Source organism: Poecile atricapillus, chromosome Z (genome assembly GCF_030490865.1).
Source record: "Poecile atricapillus isolate bPoeAtr1 chromosome Z, bPoeAtr1.hap1, whole genome shotgun sequence".
Taxonomy (NCBI): domain Eukaryota; kingdom Metazoa; phylum Chordata; class Aves; order Passeriformes; family Paridae; genus Poecile; species Poecile atricapillus.
In genome coordinates, this window is record NC_081289.1 from 137,230,582 (window position 1) to 137,243,322 (window position 12,741).

Sequence of the window (12,741 nt, forward strand, 5' to 3'; positions counted from 1 at the left end):
ATTGTTATTTAGCTCTCAAGGGGCAGGGCTCCTGTGCTTGCCGCAGGGTTTGCTTGCTTGATACTAGAATATCATATATATATATATATACTGGATATATATATCTACTGGACCCTAGTGCTTATCAGTGGCTGCTTTTTGCTCTAGCAGTTTGCTGCAGGTGCTGTGCAGCTTTCACCTTCCTGTGCTGTGCATGGGAACATTCCAATAACATCCATGCCAATGGGCCTGGGCTGGCAGATGGCCAGGGCTGCTGTGCTGGGCAGGCTGTCACTCCAGTGTGAACTCCCAGAAGAGGGACTGTGACCTGTAGATGGAGTCCTTAGAGGGTGGATGTGGTGCATGCCAAGGTGTCTGTGGCTGTGGTGAGCCCGTGTTGCAGCAGGTACGCAGTGAAGCATCTCTGGCCATGGATAAAGCCATGCTGGAACACTTTGTGGCTTGGGGGCCATGAATATCTGCACATCACAGTAGGCTTTCTCCTAAAGGGATTTGGGCTCATGGATGAGTCTACAGCAGAGCAGGGGCAAGGGGAGGGCTTCGTCACAGTGTAACACCCTGAGAGACCAGGGCTGGAAACTGTCACCTTGCCTTGTGGTAAACTGGGATTTGAGTCGCATGTTGTGGGAATTTCTGTATCAGGAACCCCCTGTGCCAGTGGAGGGCAGGCCTCACAAGAAGAGGAACAAGGGCAGTAGTGCCTTTGGTGCCCAGTAACTCCACCCAGAACACTCCCTTTCCTGCCCCAGTGACCACCATTACAGATGAAGCCCAAAGTCATGGAGTAAGTGAATTCAATGGTCACTTTGTAGATGTTTTACAGGGATGGCAAATAGACTAAGGATCGATGCCTATTTATAAATCAAAGGATGGGAAAGGGGAGAGAGTTTAATGAGGAAGTATTGGGTGGCGTGGGATGTGAACATAATCTAAATGGCATCAGATAACGGGGGAAGATAGCACTGGATTTGTCCAGGAAAAAGTAAATTTTTTTCATAATAGCTCATATGGTGCTGTGTTTTACATTTGTGATCAAAACCAGTGTTAATAACACAGGGATGTTTTTATTATTGCTGAACAGTGTTTGCGTAGTCTCAATGCCTTTCTTATAATTTGGGAGTGCATGAAGAGTGGGGAGTGGACACAGCTGGGACAGCTGACCCCAACAGATCAAAGGTGTACCCCATACCAGTGGTGTTGTGGTCAGCAATAAAATTTGGGGGAAAGAAAGGAAGGGAGGGTTTTTGGAGTTACAGTGCTTGTCTTTCCAAACAGCCACCACACGTGATGAAGTATTTACTTCATCAGCATGATGAATGCTTTCCTGGAAGTGGTAAACACCTGCCTCCTGATGAGATGAAGTGAATTAATTCTTTATATTGTTTTTCTTGTGCATGCAGCTTTTGCTTTACCTATTAAATCTTCTTTTATCTCAAGCCATGAGTTTTCTGACTTTTACCCTTCTGATTCTCTCCTCCACTCCATTTGGCAGGGAGTGAGTGAGCCATATGTTTAGCTGCTTACTGGGGTTAACCCACAACAGCTCATCAGCCTATTTTAAGTTAAGGCTGTGTTACCTCAGGGCTGTGATGAGAGGGTGAGGCCACTCTGTGAGTTCATAGAATCACAGAGTACCTTGGGTTGGAAGGGGACTTCAAAGACCATGTTGTTCCAGCCCACCTGCCATGGGCCTTCCACTTCCACTAGACCAGGCTGCTCAGACCCCCATTCAAGCTGGCCTTGGTATTCAAGGGATGAGGCGTTCACAATTTATCTGGGCAACCTGTGTCAGTGCCTCACCACCCTAACAGTAAAGATTTTTTTTCTAGTATCTTATCTAAACCTACTCTCTTTCCATTTGAAGCTATTCCCCCTTGTCCTCAGCTGTTGGTGGGACATGCTCTGCCCAACTCAGCCTTGAACCTAAGAGCAGGAGGAGATGGGAACAGGCAGAACAGTTTTTGTGTCTGAAAACCCATGGGGAGATTTCAATCTGGCCTCATCTCCCTGCTGTGTGGAGAGAGAAACCCAGAGGGAATGGGAGAGGTCACATCTGCCAGAGCTGTGTCCTGAGGGGCTTCAGGGGCTGTGGTATTTGTGTAAGGGATCTGCTGTTCCATGGGAGGTAGCTGCAGTCAATGGAGAGAGCAGCATCAAATTATACAATCACAGAATAATTTGGGTTGGAAAAGACCCTTAAGATCATCTCATTCTAACCACTTTGACATGGGCAGAAACACCTTCCACTAGACCAGGTTGCTCAGAACTCCATCCAACCTGGCCTAAAACACTGCCAGGGATGAGACATTCACAAATTTTTCAGGGCAACCTGTCCTGAAGATGCTCTCCCTGTCTACTGATAAATGCTAAACATATAAACTGGTTTCTCAAACCTCTTTAAACAGCTTTATTGCCTTTATAACCTTGCCTTGAGGCACCATGTGGGGTTTACAATGCTGGCAACTATCACAGGGATCTCCAGTCTTCAAGCAGAGTCCTGCACAGTTGGAAATTAGGGCTGCAGCCCCCTTGGTATTGTTGGTGGGGGATTTCCCCTTTGTGACTGTGACCACAGTCAGCTACTTCTGGAGGATATGGAACAGGACCCACACTTATCCTCAGTATGGAAGCCATGAACCCACCAGATCTCTGCAGCAAGCAAGGTGTCCTCTGCTACCAAGGCACTGGGATGCAGCCCATCAGTGGGTATGATGGTGTGCCTGCTCTTTGAGCTGATGCCTGAGCCAGATACCATCAAAGAGGATCTCTCAAGCTGTCTGGGTGACTTTTCCAGGACTGCCATGGCAGGATCTGTGGGGCCTTGGCAGATGCCTGCTGCCAGGAGGTGTCACGGCTTCTGGGCCTGCAGCTCTTCCCTTGCTGTAAATAGATGCCTGCCTGCTCCCCATCCCCAAAAGGAATTTCCAGCCCCTCTCACAATTCCCAGCCCCTCACACACTGCCTGCAGCCACCTGCTGGACCACAAGATGCTGGCTGGTTGTGGTGCCTCGAGCAGTGTCCCAGCTCCAAACAATATTTTCCCCCATGTTTAGGATGTGTCCTCTGCATCCTCTTGGACACATCCATTTGATGATGTATCAGGTGATTGTCAGGTCACACAGCTAGTCTTGGCTCCCCAGGTCTATGGTGTGTCTGGGTCAGTCCCTGCTCTGTGTGTGCCTGGGAGGAGGGTGCTCTGCATCGTGCAGGCCTCCTGGGTGCTGCAGGATGTTCCCTCTGTGTGAATCATATTTGGCTAGTGCCAAAATGACTCTCAAGTCGCTCCTCATTTCTTCTAGCGCTGGTCTTGTGGTGGAGCCAGCTGCTGAAAAATTCTGAAGGCTCTGTTGTTCTGCCCTACTGCTCTGAACCACTGTTCATGGCCAGCTATAATTAAGCTTGGAGTATATAACTTTTTCTTATCTTTTAACTATATCTATACAGGAAGAGAATTGTCCCCGGCTTAACCGAGCTCCCAGAGCCTCCCTATCCACTTTACTCTCTTCCAACAGCTGTATCCTTTCTGTGCAGGCTGCTGGGAACAACTTGGCCAATGACTATTCAGGTGTCCTCCTGGTCCTCCTGTCCTGACTCCTTGATGTCAAGTCCTGATGCTCATGGCTCATGAAATGGGCAAGTAACATGGTGGGTCTCTGCCTGGTGTTGGTACCTGACACCTCCTTCTGCTGTGGGGCTTCATCTCCTTTCTCTGCTTTCTCTCTGCTCTTTGCCTTTTCTACTGCTGCCTGGGCAGCTGCTTCCTTGGCTGGTGTGTCTGGCTGAGCCACCAAAAGAGTCCTTCCCTGGTGTTTTCCAGTCTTGGCTGAAACATACCTACTTCCTAGTTTATGACTTGCTGTAATGTCTTCTGCAAAATCTCCAGAGCCTTCTCGATGTTTTGCTTCATTTCCCTTTGGCTGTCTTTAATTCCTCTGTGTCCACACACACAGTCCCCCGCCAACCCCACTGATGAACTCACTGAATGTGTCAGCTGCTGTTCCCTCTGCTTCAAGCTCCCGGGGAGGTGAGCTCGTGCCAGAAGCATGGGGCAGAGCAAGCTGCCGGGCATCTGCAGTGAGGCTCTGCCTGGTGTCAAAGTCTGACATCCCAAGAGGGAAGGAGCAGTTTCCTCTCCAAAAACGCTCAGACAGCTTTTTTTCCCAGCAGCTTCTCAAGTCTCTGTGAATTCACACGCCAGAGTGATGCCTTCGCATGAAACGCATGCATCTGCGTATCCCATCCCGGACAGAGCCTGTCCAACCCACCCATCTCCCACCGCCCAGAGCTCCATCTCGGCTGGCACACGCTGTGTCCTGCTTTGGGAGCTGCTGCTCGCCTTGCCGTGAGAGGATTTATGGCTTGTTCCATCTCCACTTTCAGTGAAGGCTGGGCTGGCGCCAGTAGTTTCCACTGAGTTTTAAGCTTCCATACGAGGACCCGTGGGATTTCTGGATGGAGTATTGATGTACTTCCCGTATTGATGGAAGAGAGACTGTACCTGTGGCTGGTGGAAGGGATGAGGACTAGCTGAGAGGGATAGTGTTCTTGGAGGATTGTGCAAGAGCTGAACCTCTCTTCCATGAAATGTCTCTCACTCTCTGCCTTGTCCTGCTTTTCCTTTCTTGGCCACCCCATGGCCTCCACCATGCTACAGAGGCGCAGGCTCTGAGCCATCTCCCCAATATTTTCTGGTGGCACAGTGCACACTCACAACAGCCACAGTCCAAAGGATGCCATGTGCCTCAGTCAGGGACTGAGCAATTCTGGCCATGCACTTCCCATGGGGACACAAAACTTGCCCGGTCCCTTGATTTTGGATCTGAGCAAGCACTGTGTGCAGTACTGCACATTCTGCAGAAGATGCCATGGGAAGAGAGCACTGTTCCAGGGTGCAGGATCTGCTCAGGTCCCTCTCATCCTGTTCATTTAGCCCCTGAACATTTTCAGCGTCCTGCCTAAAGCCTGAGCCTCTCTGTAGTTATGCTAGCAACCAAAGGAATAACCTGCACCAGGCTGGGAGATCAGCTTTCCCTCTGGGGAAACAAAGGGTGTGTGTGGGGCAAACTTTTCAAGGCTGAAGACCCTCTCCCAGCCCAGCTGGCTTCAGCACCCGTGCACTCCCGAGGAGCTGTTTCCTTGCCCTTCTCAGCATGCTGTGCTTATCCTGCTCTTCCCATTGGCCTCGCTGAAGGCCGGGGACGGAGCAGCAGCCAGCAGGCAGCCTGCCCGGCTCGTGTGCCGCCAGCTTCCAGCAATTCTTTCCCGCATCCCTAGGAATGTGTCGCTGTTTGACATTTCTATACATCGTGCCTGGCAGCCTGCTCCCTTTCCCAGACACAGGGGTTTTCCATGATGGGCTTTGCAAACTACCTCTGTGCTGGGTCCTGGGAATCGGGGCCTCTACAGGAAGGAATTTGCTGGTCAGCGGGTTGAAAGGAACTGTGAGACCCTGTTCCTGTCAGTAGTGACTTTAATTTGGAGGCAGCATCCACAAGGATTCGGAAATTCCCAGTCCCGTTGGTTGATGCCTTTAGTTTGAGGAACCTCTGCTCTCAGCCCTGAGCTGCCTGAGAAGCAGACTCTGCAGTCTGGTTAAGTGGGACAGAGCTGGAGGCTTCTCCAGGGCTGATGATCAGTCCAGGAGTGGATGAGCAGAGGGCTGAGTGCTCAGGAGAGCAGATCTGGAAATATAGGTTGAGATGCTAGGAAACTGTGACGCTAGAAACCAGGGAAGTAATCCAGAGATGAGCTCCAAGCCCTGGAGCTCTGGTGCTCTGGTGCAGGGTGCATACTTGGGAAGCATTTGAGGTTGAGGCTTGAGAGAGCTCCTACAGGCTGCTACGGTGGTTTTACTGCCTGGGAAAGGATCATGAGCAAGGTAGTGAAGTGCCTTTTGCTATGGTCCCACTGTTTCTGTGCACTTTGTGTGTGAGGACATCACAGACTCTGCCTAGGATACCCTCCCCTCTTCTTACACTGTGGAAGTTCCTTCACCACAAGGATGAAAAGGGCTGGAGCTGGGCTGCCTGGAAATAGGGGTAGCTGGAGGCATCAAAGCCTTGTTGCAATGGCTCTGTACAGCCACAGATCCTGTATTCAGAGAAGGATTCTCCATAGCTGAGACACCTCAGAGGGCATCCTGTCTGGCTGTGTATCCCTCCCTGTGTCTGTCTCCATCCTGCACCTATGAGCTATGGAAAAATATGGTGACTGCAGGAGCCCAGGTCCAGGAATCAGTTATGTGCAAGAAATTGTGCCTGGCCAGCTACTGGAGGCTGCTGGTGTTTGAGACCCCTAAAAGGCTTGTCTCTACCCCCTCTGCTGTCAGTTCCTCTGTATCCCAAAATTCAGTCAACCCTGCAATGAGTGAGGGATGCTCACTCATCTCTCATTGCCAGAAGCTCCCTTCTTTCTCCTTGGGCTGGGGGAGCAGGTGGCAGAGAAAGGCATATCAAGAGGAAGGAGTGAAGGGGGATGCTCTGAGGGGAGGGAGGCAGAAGGGGAGACAGGACATGGACGCCCCGACTGATTTCCAAGGGGCCCTGCTGCTCATGCATGCAGATGCATCTGCAATTGCTAAGTACCCCTTTCCTTCCTAGGACCTCTCCAACCACCTTCCCTGGAAAGAGTGTGAGTCTGCTCATCCCGATGCTTTGTTAGAGGTGCAGGTCACATCAACGGGGAGTTGCCAAAGACTGATGCCTTTGGGAATGGAAACACGCGCCCTGGCCCTACTCAGCAGCTCAGACCGTGCTTGGGGCTGGCCTCTGGCCAGAGGTTGCTGCTGCAGTGTCCTCAAAACACTCAGAGAGCCAGGGACTTTCCAGGAGCTTGCTGCCATAGTGGGACATGGAGTGGGCAAGGAAGGAATCTGGGCTCTGTGCTGGAACTGCAAAGCTCTCCTGGGCTTCTCTGAGAGCACCCAGGCACTGCTGTCTGGGGAGGCTGCACAAGTAAGGGCTGGAAAGGTACTAAGCACCTGCAGGGCTCTCCTTTTTCTGCCCTGTGCTGATGCCACCAGTGCTTTGGGATTAGAGGGATTGGTGACAGCACACAGAATGTCTCTGGGGACTCATTCCCCATGCTGCCAAGTACCCTGGGGAGATGCACTTGCAGACAACCTGCTACTGCCCATGTCCCATGCTGGCTGCTTGCCCCAGCAGCAGACACAGACACAGCAGTCTCTGTGTTGCACAAGTGAGTGGGGAGCTGCCTCCCCTATCTGTGTGCTGGGCACGTGGGTGCTCCCCGGCTTGGGACCTCCATGCACGAGTGATGGAGGAAGCCCCACAAGTGCAGCCCTGGCACACTGCCTCAGGCAGTCCCAGGGGAATGCTGGTCCCCTGGCCCAAGAGAGGGCTGCAAGGCAATTGGTGATCCATGACTGCAGCACTGCCTTCTCCCTGCTGAGGGGAACAAGAGTGTGGGCACCTTACACAGCTCTGCTTTCTGCAGCAGCTGGGACTTTGGTCTCCTGGGTTACTCATTGTCCTTGATGACTATTAATCAGGGTCACTATCAGGAACTGATGAAAAATCTTGATGTTACAACCCAGCTCTCAGGCAGCAGGGGCCTGGAAGGGGTTTGACCCCCATTATCATTGGTTAGACCCCATGAGGGCTGCTCATTCCACTGGGGCTCCCAGTGCACAGCTGGGGACTGGAGCTATCCAAGGAGCTGGAGGCCAGGGTGAGTGAAGAGGGGCTGTTAGCAGTGGGTGGTGAATGATGGCAAGGGGGACTTCTTGCTGGTGGGGGTTGTCCAGGGGGGCTGGAGTGGTGCTGGGACACCATCTCTTCTCAGAGGGGCTCTGGAGCAGGGTGAGAGTCAGTGATACCAGACACATCACAGAAAATTCCAATTAAATGGTGCAGGAAATGTTTTCAACTTGGGGATGTTTCAAGCCCTGGAACAGGTTGCCCAAAGCAGTTGTGAAGACACCATCCTTGGTCTCTTCCAGACCATGCTCTGGCAATTACCTGAAAAATGTCTGACTGTCCTTTCCCCACAGCACAACTGGTGTCACACTAGCTGCTCAGGGCTTGGTCCAGCAAAAAAGATCATGTCTTTGGATGGCTTTTGTCCCCACAGGAATTTCCTGTAGGGTCTTGTTCAGCTCTCTAGATTGACTTCTACATAGTCCCCATCTGTCCAGCTATGTCCAGCTGCACAGGGTCAAGTCATGCTGCTGTAGGTTTTCACATCCTTGTCAGCACATTCCTTCAGCTAGTCAAGGTCCCCACTCACCCTCAGCTCCCCACAGTCTGATATCAGCACCAAAATATGGTGGGCTGTGCTGTTTTCCCCAGCCCCATTGCAGTCTGGCCCTCACACATTCCAGCCCTACAGCTGTACCCAGCTTTGTTCAGCTGGGGTCGTCCCCAAGGCAGCCAGCATGGATGGAGACTCAGGGGGAAGGGGTGTGGACTCACCTTGAACCACTTCTCACCTATTATTTCTGTTGGTGGTTTGGCTTGGAAGGAAACCACAAAGTGGGGGAGCAAAACAGGTTGACTCCTTGGTTTCTTTGAAGGCTTGGCCACTTTCCAGGATCCCTTTCATGGGAATAAACTCCCGACCCTCTGAGAGCAGGTAGTGGCAGGTTGTGAGACCGTGTAGGAAACTGGAGACCACAAACTCATCTCTCTGTGATGGGAGCTGTATCTCCAGCATGTCCCCCACCTGGCACCCCACACTGTGATGGGCAGCTGGGAACAAGACAGGACGTGTCTGTAAAGGGGGGCTTGCAGCTTACAGGAATCCCCCACCCTCTACTTCTGCATCACCCAGCCCTTGGCCGGCTGGTGGGCTGCCTGCCAGGCTGTCCGAAAACGAAAGCAAGGAATCCAGAGATAAATAGGAGCAGCCTCAGCACGAGGCAGCAGTGTGTGTTCTGCTCCCAAGCCTTGTCCTGCTCCCAAGCCTTGCTCTGCTCAGTGCCCGTGGCAGCACCATGGCTCTCCGCACCTTCCTGCTGCTGCTGCTGCTGGCTGCCGCCCTCCTCATCACCCAGGCTCAAGGTGAGGGGCAAGGAGCCCTCCTGCCTGCTCCTGCTGGGATGGGTCAGGGTGTGCAGGTATTTGGTGGGGTGTATGCAGGGTGCCAGGTGGTGAGGGAGGTGTTTGTAGTGTGCTGGTGTGTGGGGTTTGTGTGTGTGTGCAGGGTTCTGTGTGTGTGTGTGCAGGGTTCTCTGTGTGTGAAGGATGGACACTTTTCTTATGCCTTTTTTGAGGGGATATTATACATTCATATTTTTATTTGAAAACTGTGCTTTCATTCATTCTGTGTGCGTGTGCAGGGTTCTGTGTGTCTGCCTGGGGCACTGGCTTGGGAGAGTGTCTGTGTGCATGTGGCTGCTGGGGCAGCAGCACCCCAAGCTGAAAAGAACAGGAGGAGAACGAGGTTCAGCCTCTTTTCAAGGAGCTCATCTCTGCCTCAGTTTCCCCTCCACCACTCTCGGATGTGGTGTCTCCTGTTCCTGGGGCCAGGTCTGACCTGTAGCTGGACATTGGGGTTGAGACCTCCTAAGCTGAGGTGTTGCCCAGGATCACCCTGACCAAGCAAGCCCTGTGCTGTCAGCTGGCATTCAGTGCTGAAGATGTTCTGACTCGCTGACGATCTCAAATCCCACATTCCCTCCTCGCTCACAGGCATTGGAAGCTCAGCCTCGGACTGCTGCCTGAAGCATAGCCAGAAAGCCATCCCCAGTGGCGTGGTGACATCCTACCGCCTCCAGGGACCCGAGTCAGGATGTTTGCTTGATGCTGTTGTGTGAGTACCATGTGGTGGCCACGGCCATTTGGAACAGTTTGGCTGCAGACAAACCCTCCCCTGTCCTCCCACTGCTTCCCCCCAGAAAATCTTTCTGCTGCTCCCCTAGGTTCACCACCAAGAGGAACAGGAAAATCTGTGCCTCTCCCACTGATGGCACTATCCAGAAGTTGATGCAGCACCTGGACAAGAAGGCCAAAAATGAGAAGAGCAAGAAGAAGGGGCAGACCCAGCGTCCCAGGGGCAGAGCCAAGAAGCAGAGGCGACAGCAGGTCTAAGTCAGGCCTGAAGAGGTAGGTGAGCGGGTCAGTAGAGTGACGGTGCTGCACCCCATTCTAGATCCTTCTGTGTGGGCATTCAGGAGGGTGGGCATTCAGCACCTGGTGCAAAGCCTGGGAGACGTGTCAGAGCCATGGCTGGAGCACAGAGGCACTTAGGGAACAACTCTCTTGGTTTGTGCTTGCCTTGAAATTAAATTTGTTTTGGGAGCTGCTGGGATAAAGCATGCTTGGGGATGGGTAGGGCAGGTCACACTGGGGAATGGCCCCCAGCTGGGGTGGATGATCTCGCTGAGACCCTCTCCATTTCACCCCCTCTTCCTTGCCTTTGATAGGACGGATGCCTTCCCACTGGTGACTGACCCGGCCCGGCAATGGCAACGGCGACGGACATACACAAACCACACACCCACCCACCCGCCAGCCCCAGGGCGGGGATGGGGCAGGCTGAGGAGGATTCCCTCTGCCCCAAAACCTCTTTGTTGCTGCTATGCCTGACACAGAGATCCCCCGGCACCTGCAGTGCCTGGGTGCTCTCAGCAAAGCAGGCACCCAGGTCCCCACTTGTCCCACAGCCAAATAAGTGGGGACCTGGGGGTGGGAGCTGATCCATGGCCTCCAGAGGGAAGTGGATAGGCTTCCCACTGAATGGGAGTTATTTAGCCTAGAAGGATGGACGCTTTTCTTATGACTTTTTTGGGGGGATATTATACATTTGTATTTATATTTGAAAACTGTGCTTTCATTCAGTCTTCCTGAAAGGCTTTGCTTCTGTCTCCTTGTGCTTCACAAAGTAGCCTTTATGCTGCAGGCTAGATTTTCTGGAAAATTTCTCTTATTTTTCTACCAAATAAACCATGGCTGCATTTTATTTTCCTCTCATCTCTTTGCTCCTTCTTGGCTCGCAAGGCTGAACTAGGCAGGTCCCAAGTCCTGTGGCCCTACTTGAGCTGCTGGCTGGGTGCTTCTTTGCAGAGCAATTAATAGCAGCTGAGATGGAGACTTTTGGGGTAACAGTGGTAAGAGTGTGGCTCTATGTTTGTACTGTTCTAATGTTTCAGGTTTTATGGTGCACTGTTGCATTGTAGTTTGGGTAAAGATAGCCACAATTTGTCCCTTTAGTTTTTTTATTTTCTTTTTTAGGTACGACATTTCCATGAAATCAGAACTAATTGTTCAATTTAGTAGAATTATACCCTTTTAGCTCCCCTGGCTACAAAATTGCAATGAAATCAGAACAAGTTGTTCAGTTTAGTGGAATTTTACCCTTTTCTTTCCCCTGGCTTTGCTTGTGTCAGGGGTTCAGACACTATTAAGACAAATGCTTAGTTTCCTGGGGGAAAAAAAAAAGCACCAGCAACTCTGTTATACTTACTTGCCAAATCTGAAGAGCTCACATGGTGAAAAACATGTGAGTCTGCGAAGGTGGGGGAATAAAAGATTTTGTAAAATTCATTGTAGACATCCTGCAGCTGAGCAGCTCTATCCCAAACCTTTAGTGAGAGAAGTCACTAAGTCAAGGGCACCTTTAGGTGAGACTGCAAGTGAAGGTGGGACAGAACCCCGGGACAGGGCTGGGGGGAAATTGGCATCTCCCTGTGCTTGCAACCTGCTCTCCCTGGCATGCTGAGAAGGAGCAAATTGAACAGATGTACTAGAGCATCACTGCTATCCGCTTGCAGAGATTTTGAATGTGGACTTTGGTCAGTAAAGGTCTATTAAGTCATATAAATGCAATAATAGGATTTGCAGAGCTTAACACTATCAGCACAGGCTGTGTGTTTTTTGGCGTAAAGCTTGTACCTGAGTATTTCTACTAAGTATGTATCTGGCTTGACTGCTTTATTAAGAGGGCATTTAGATCTATCATTTTAAGATTGTGCAAAGTAACTGTGAATTCAAAGATACTGGCCCTGAGCATGGGACAGGCACTGAGCTGTCTCCTTGCTGCTGCCTCCTCCACAATGAACATGTGGCTGTCTGCCAGACCAGCTTTTGGACAGGATGTGTGGCAATAAAACATATTCTTTATAACCAAACCCACTCGTTCCAGCTGTTGTGATGGGCTTTGGTGGGGTGGGAAGGGTTGAATGTTGTGCCCTGCCCCACTCACCATCATCCCCCCGGTCCAGGCTTTTGCAGTGCTCCTGTACAATGCATTCTTGGGGTGCTTGGGCTGGGAGCTGCTGGCACAGGGGAGCAGTGCAAGTCCCCTCTCTTGTAGCTGTGTTGCCCAACAAGGTGGAGACATCCTGGCTGCTCCTCTGTCCCCAGTGAGGGGTTCTGAGGAGCCAGTAAACATGGGCACAACACTGGTTTGGACACAGCATCTTTTCTCATGCTGAGCCTCTAACTCCAACCCATCCTGTACGTGCACTGCTTGTTCAAAGCGGGGGCTCTGTGCTCCTTGCTGCTTTAGGATAACAGCAATAAAACAGGTTACTAATGAGGCTGTGCTCTGGGCTCTGCTGGGAACCTGCAGAGAAGGAGTCAGGTGGGGGTGCTGTGCGAGGGCTGGAGGCAGCCCTGTGTTTGATGGGGACACACTGCATCCAGCAGCCTTGCCTCTAATGAACTCCTTGTGCTGGTTGTGGTGTCAGGGGATTGTGAAATGGTTTCCAAAATTCCCTAGAAATGAGACCCAGACGAATACATCTGTAACCAGAAACAGCTAAGCATGAGAAGATGGTAG

At 51.6% G+C, this 12,741-nt stretch overlaps 1 protein-coding gene across 3 annotated transcripts; it reads left to right on the forward strand.

Annotated features, from left to right (window-relative positions):
• Positions 1-7,554: 7,554 nt before the first annotated feature.
• On the forward strand, positions 7,555-12,086 carry LOC131572763 (C-C motif chemokine 21-like). Of its 3 annotated transcripts, none has more exons than XM_058826088.1 (5): positions 7,555-7,689; positions 8,923-9,020; positions 9,651-9,771; positions 9,881-10,064; positions 10,385-12,086. In XM_058826088.1, the coding sequence occupies exons 2-4, from the start codon at positions 8,954-8,956 to the stop codon at positions 10,047-10,049; spliced, it is 357 nt and encodes a 118-aa protein (XP_058682071.1). In that variant the 5' UTR covers positions 7,555-7,689; positions 8,923-8,953; the 3' UTR covers positions 10,050-10,064; positions 10,385-12,086. The 3 variants fall into 3 exon arrangements, with proteins under 3 accessions (XP_058682071.1, XP_058682069.1, XP_058682070.1); XM_058826086.1 differs by having other exon boundaries at positions 7,560-7,689; positions 8,751-9,020; XM_058826087.1 differs by having other exon boundaries at positions 7,561-7,689; positions 8,791-9,020.
• Positions 12,087-12,741: the final 655 nt, after the last annotated feature.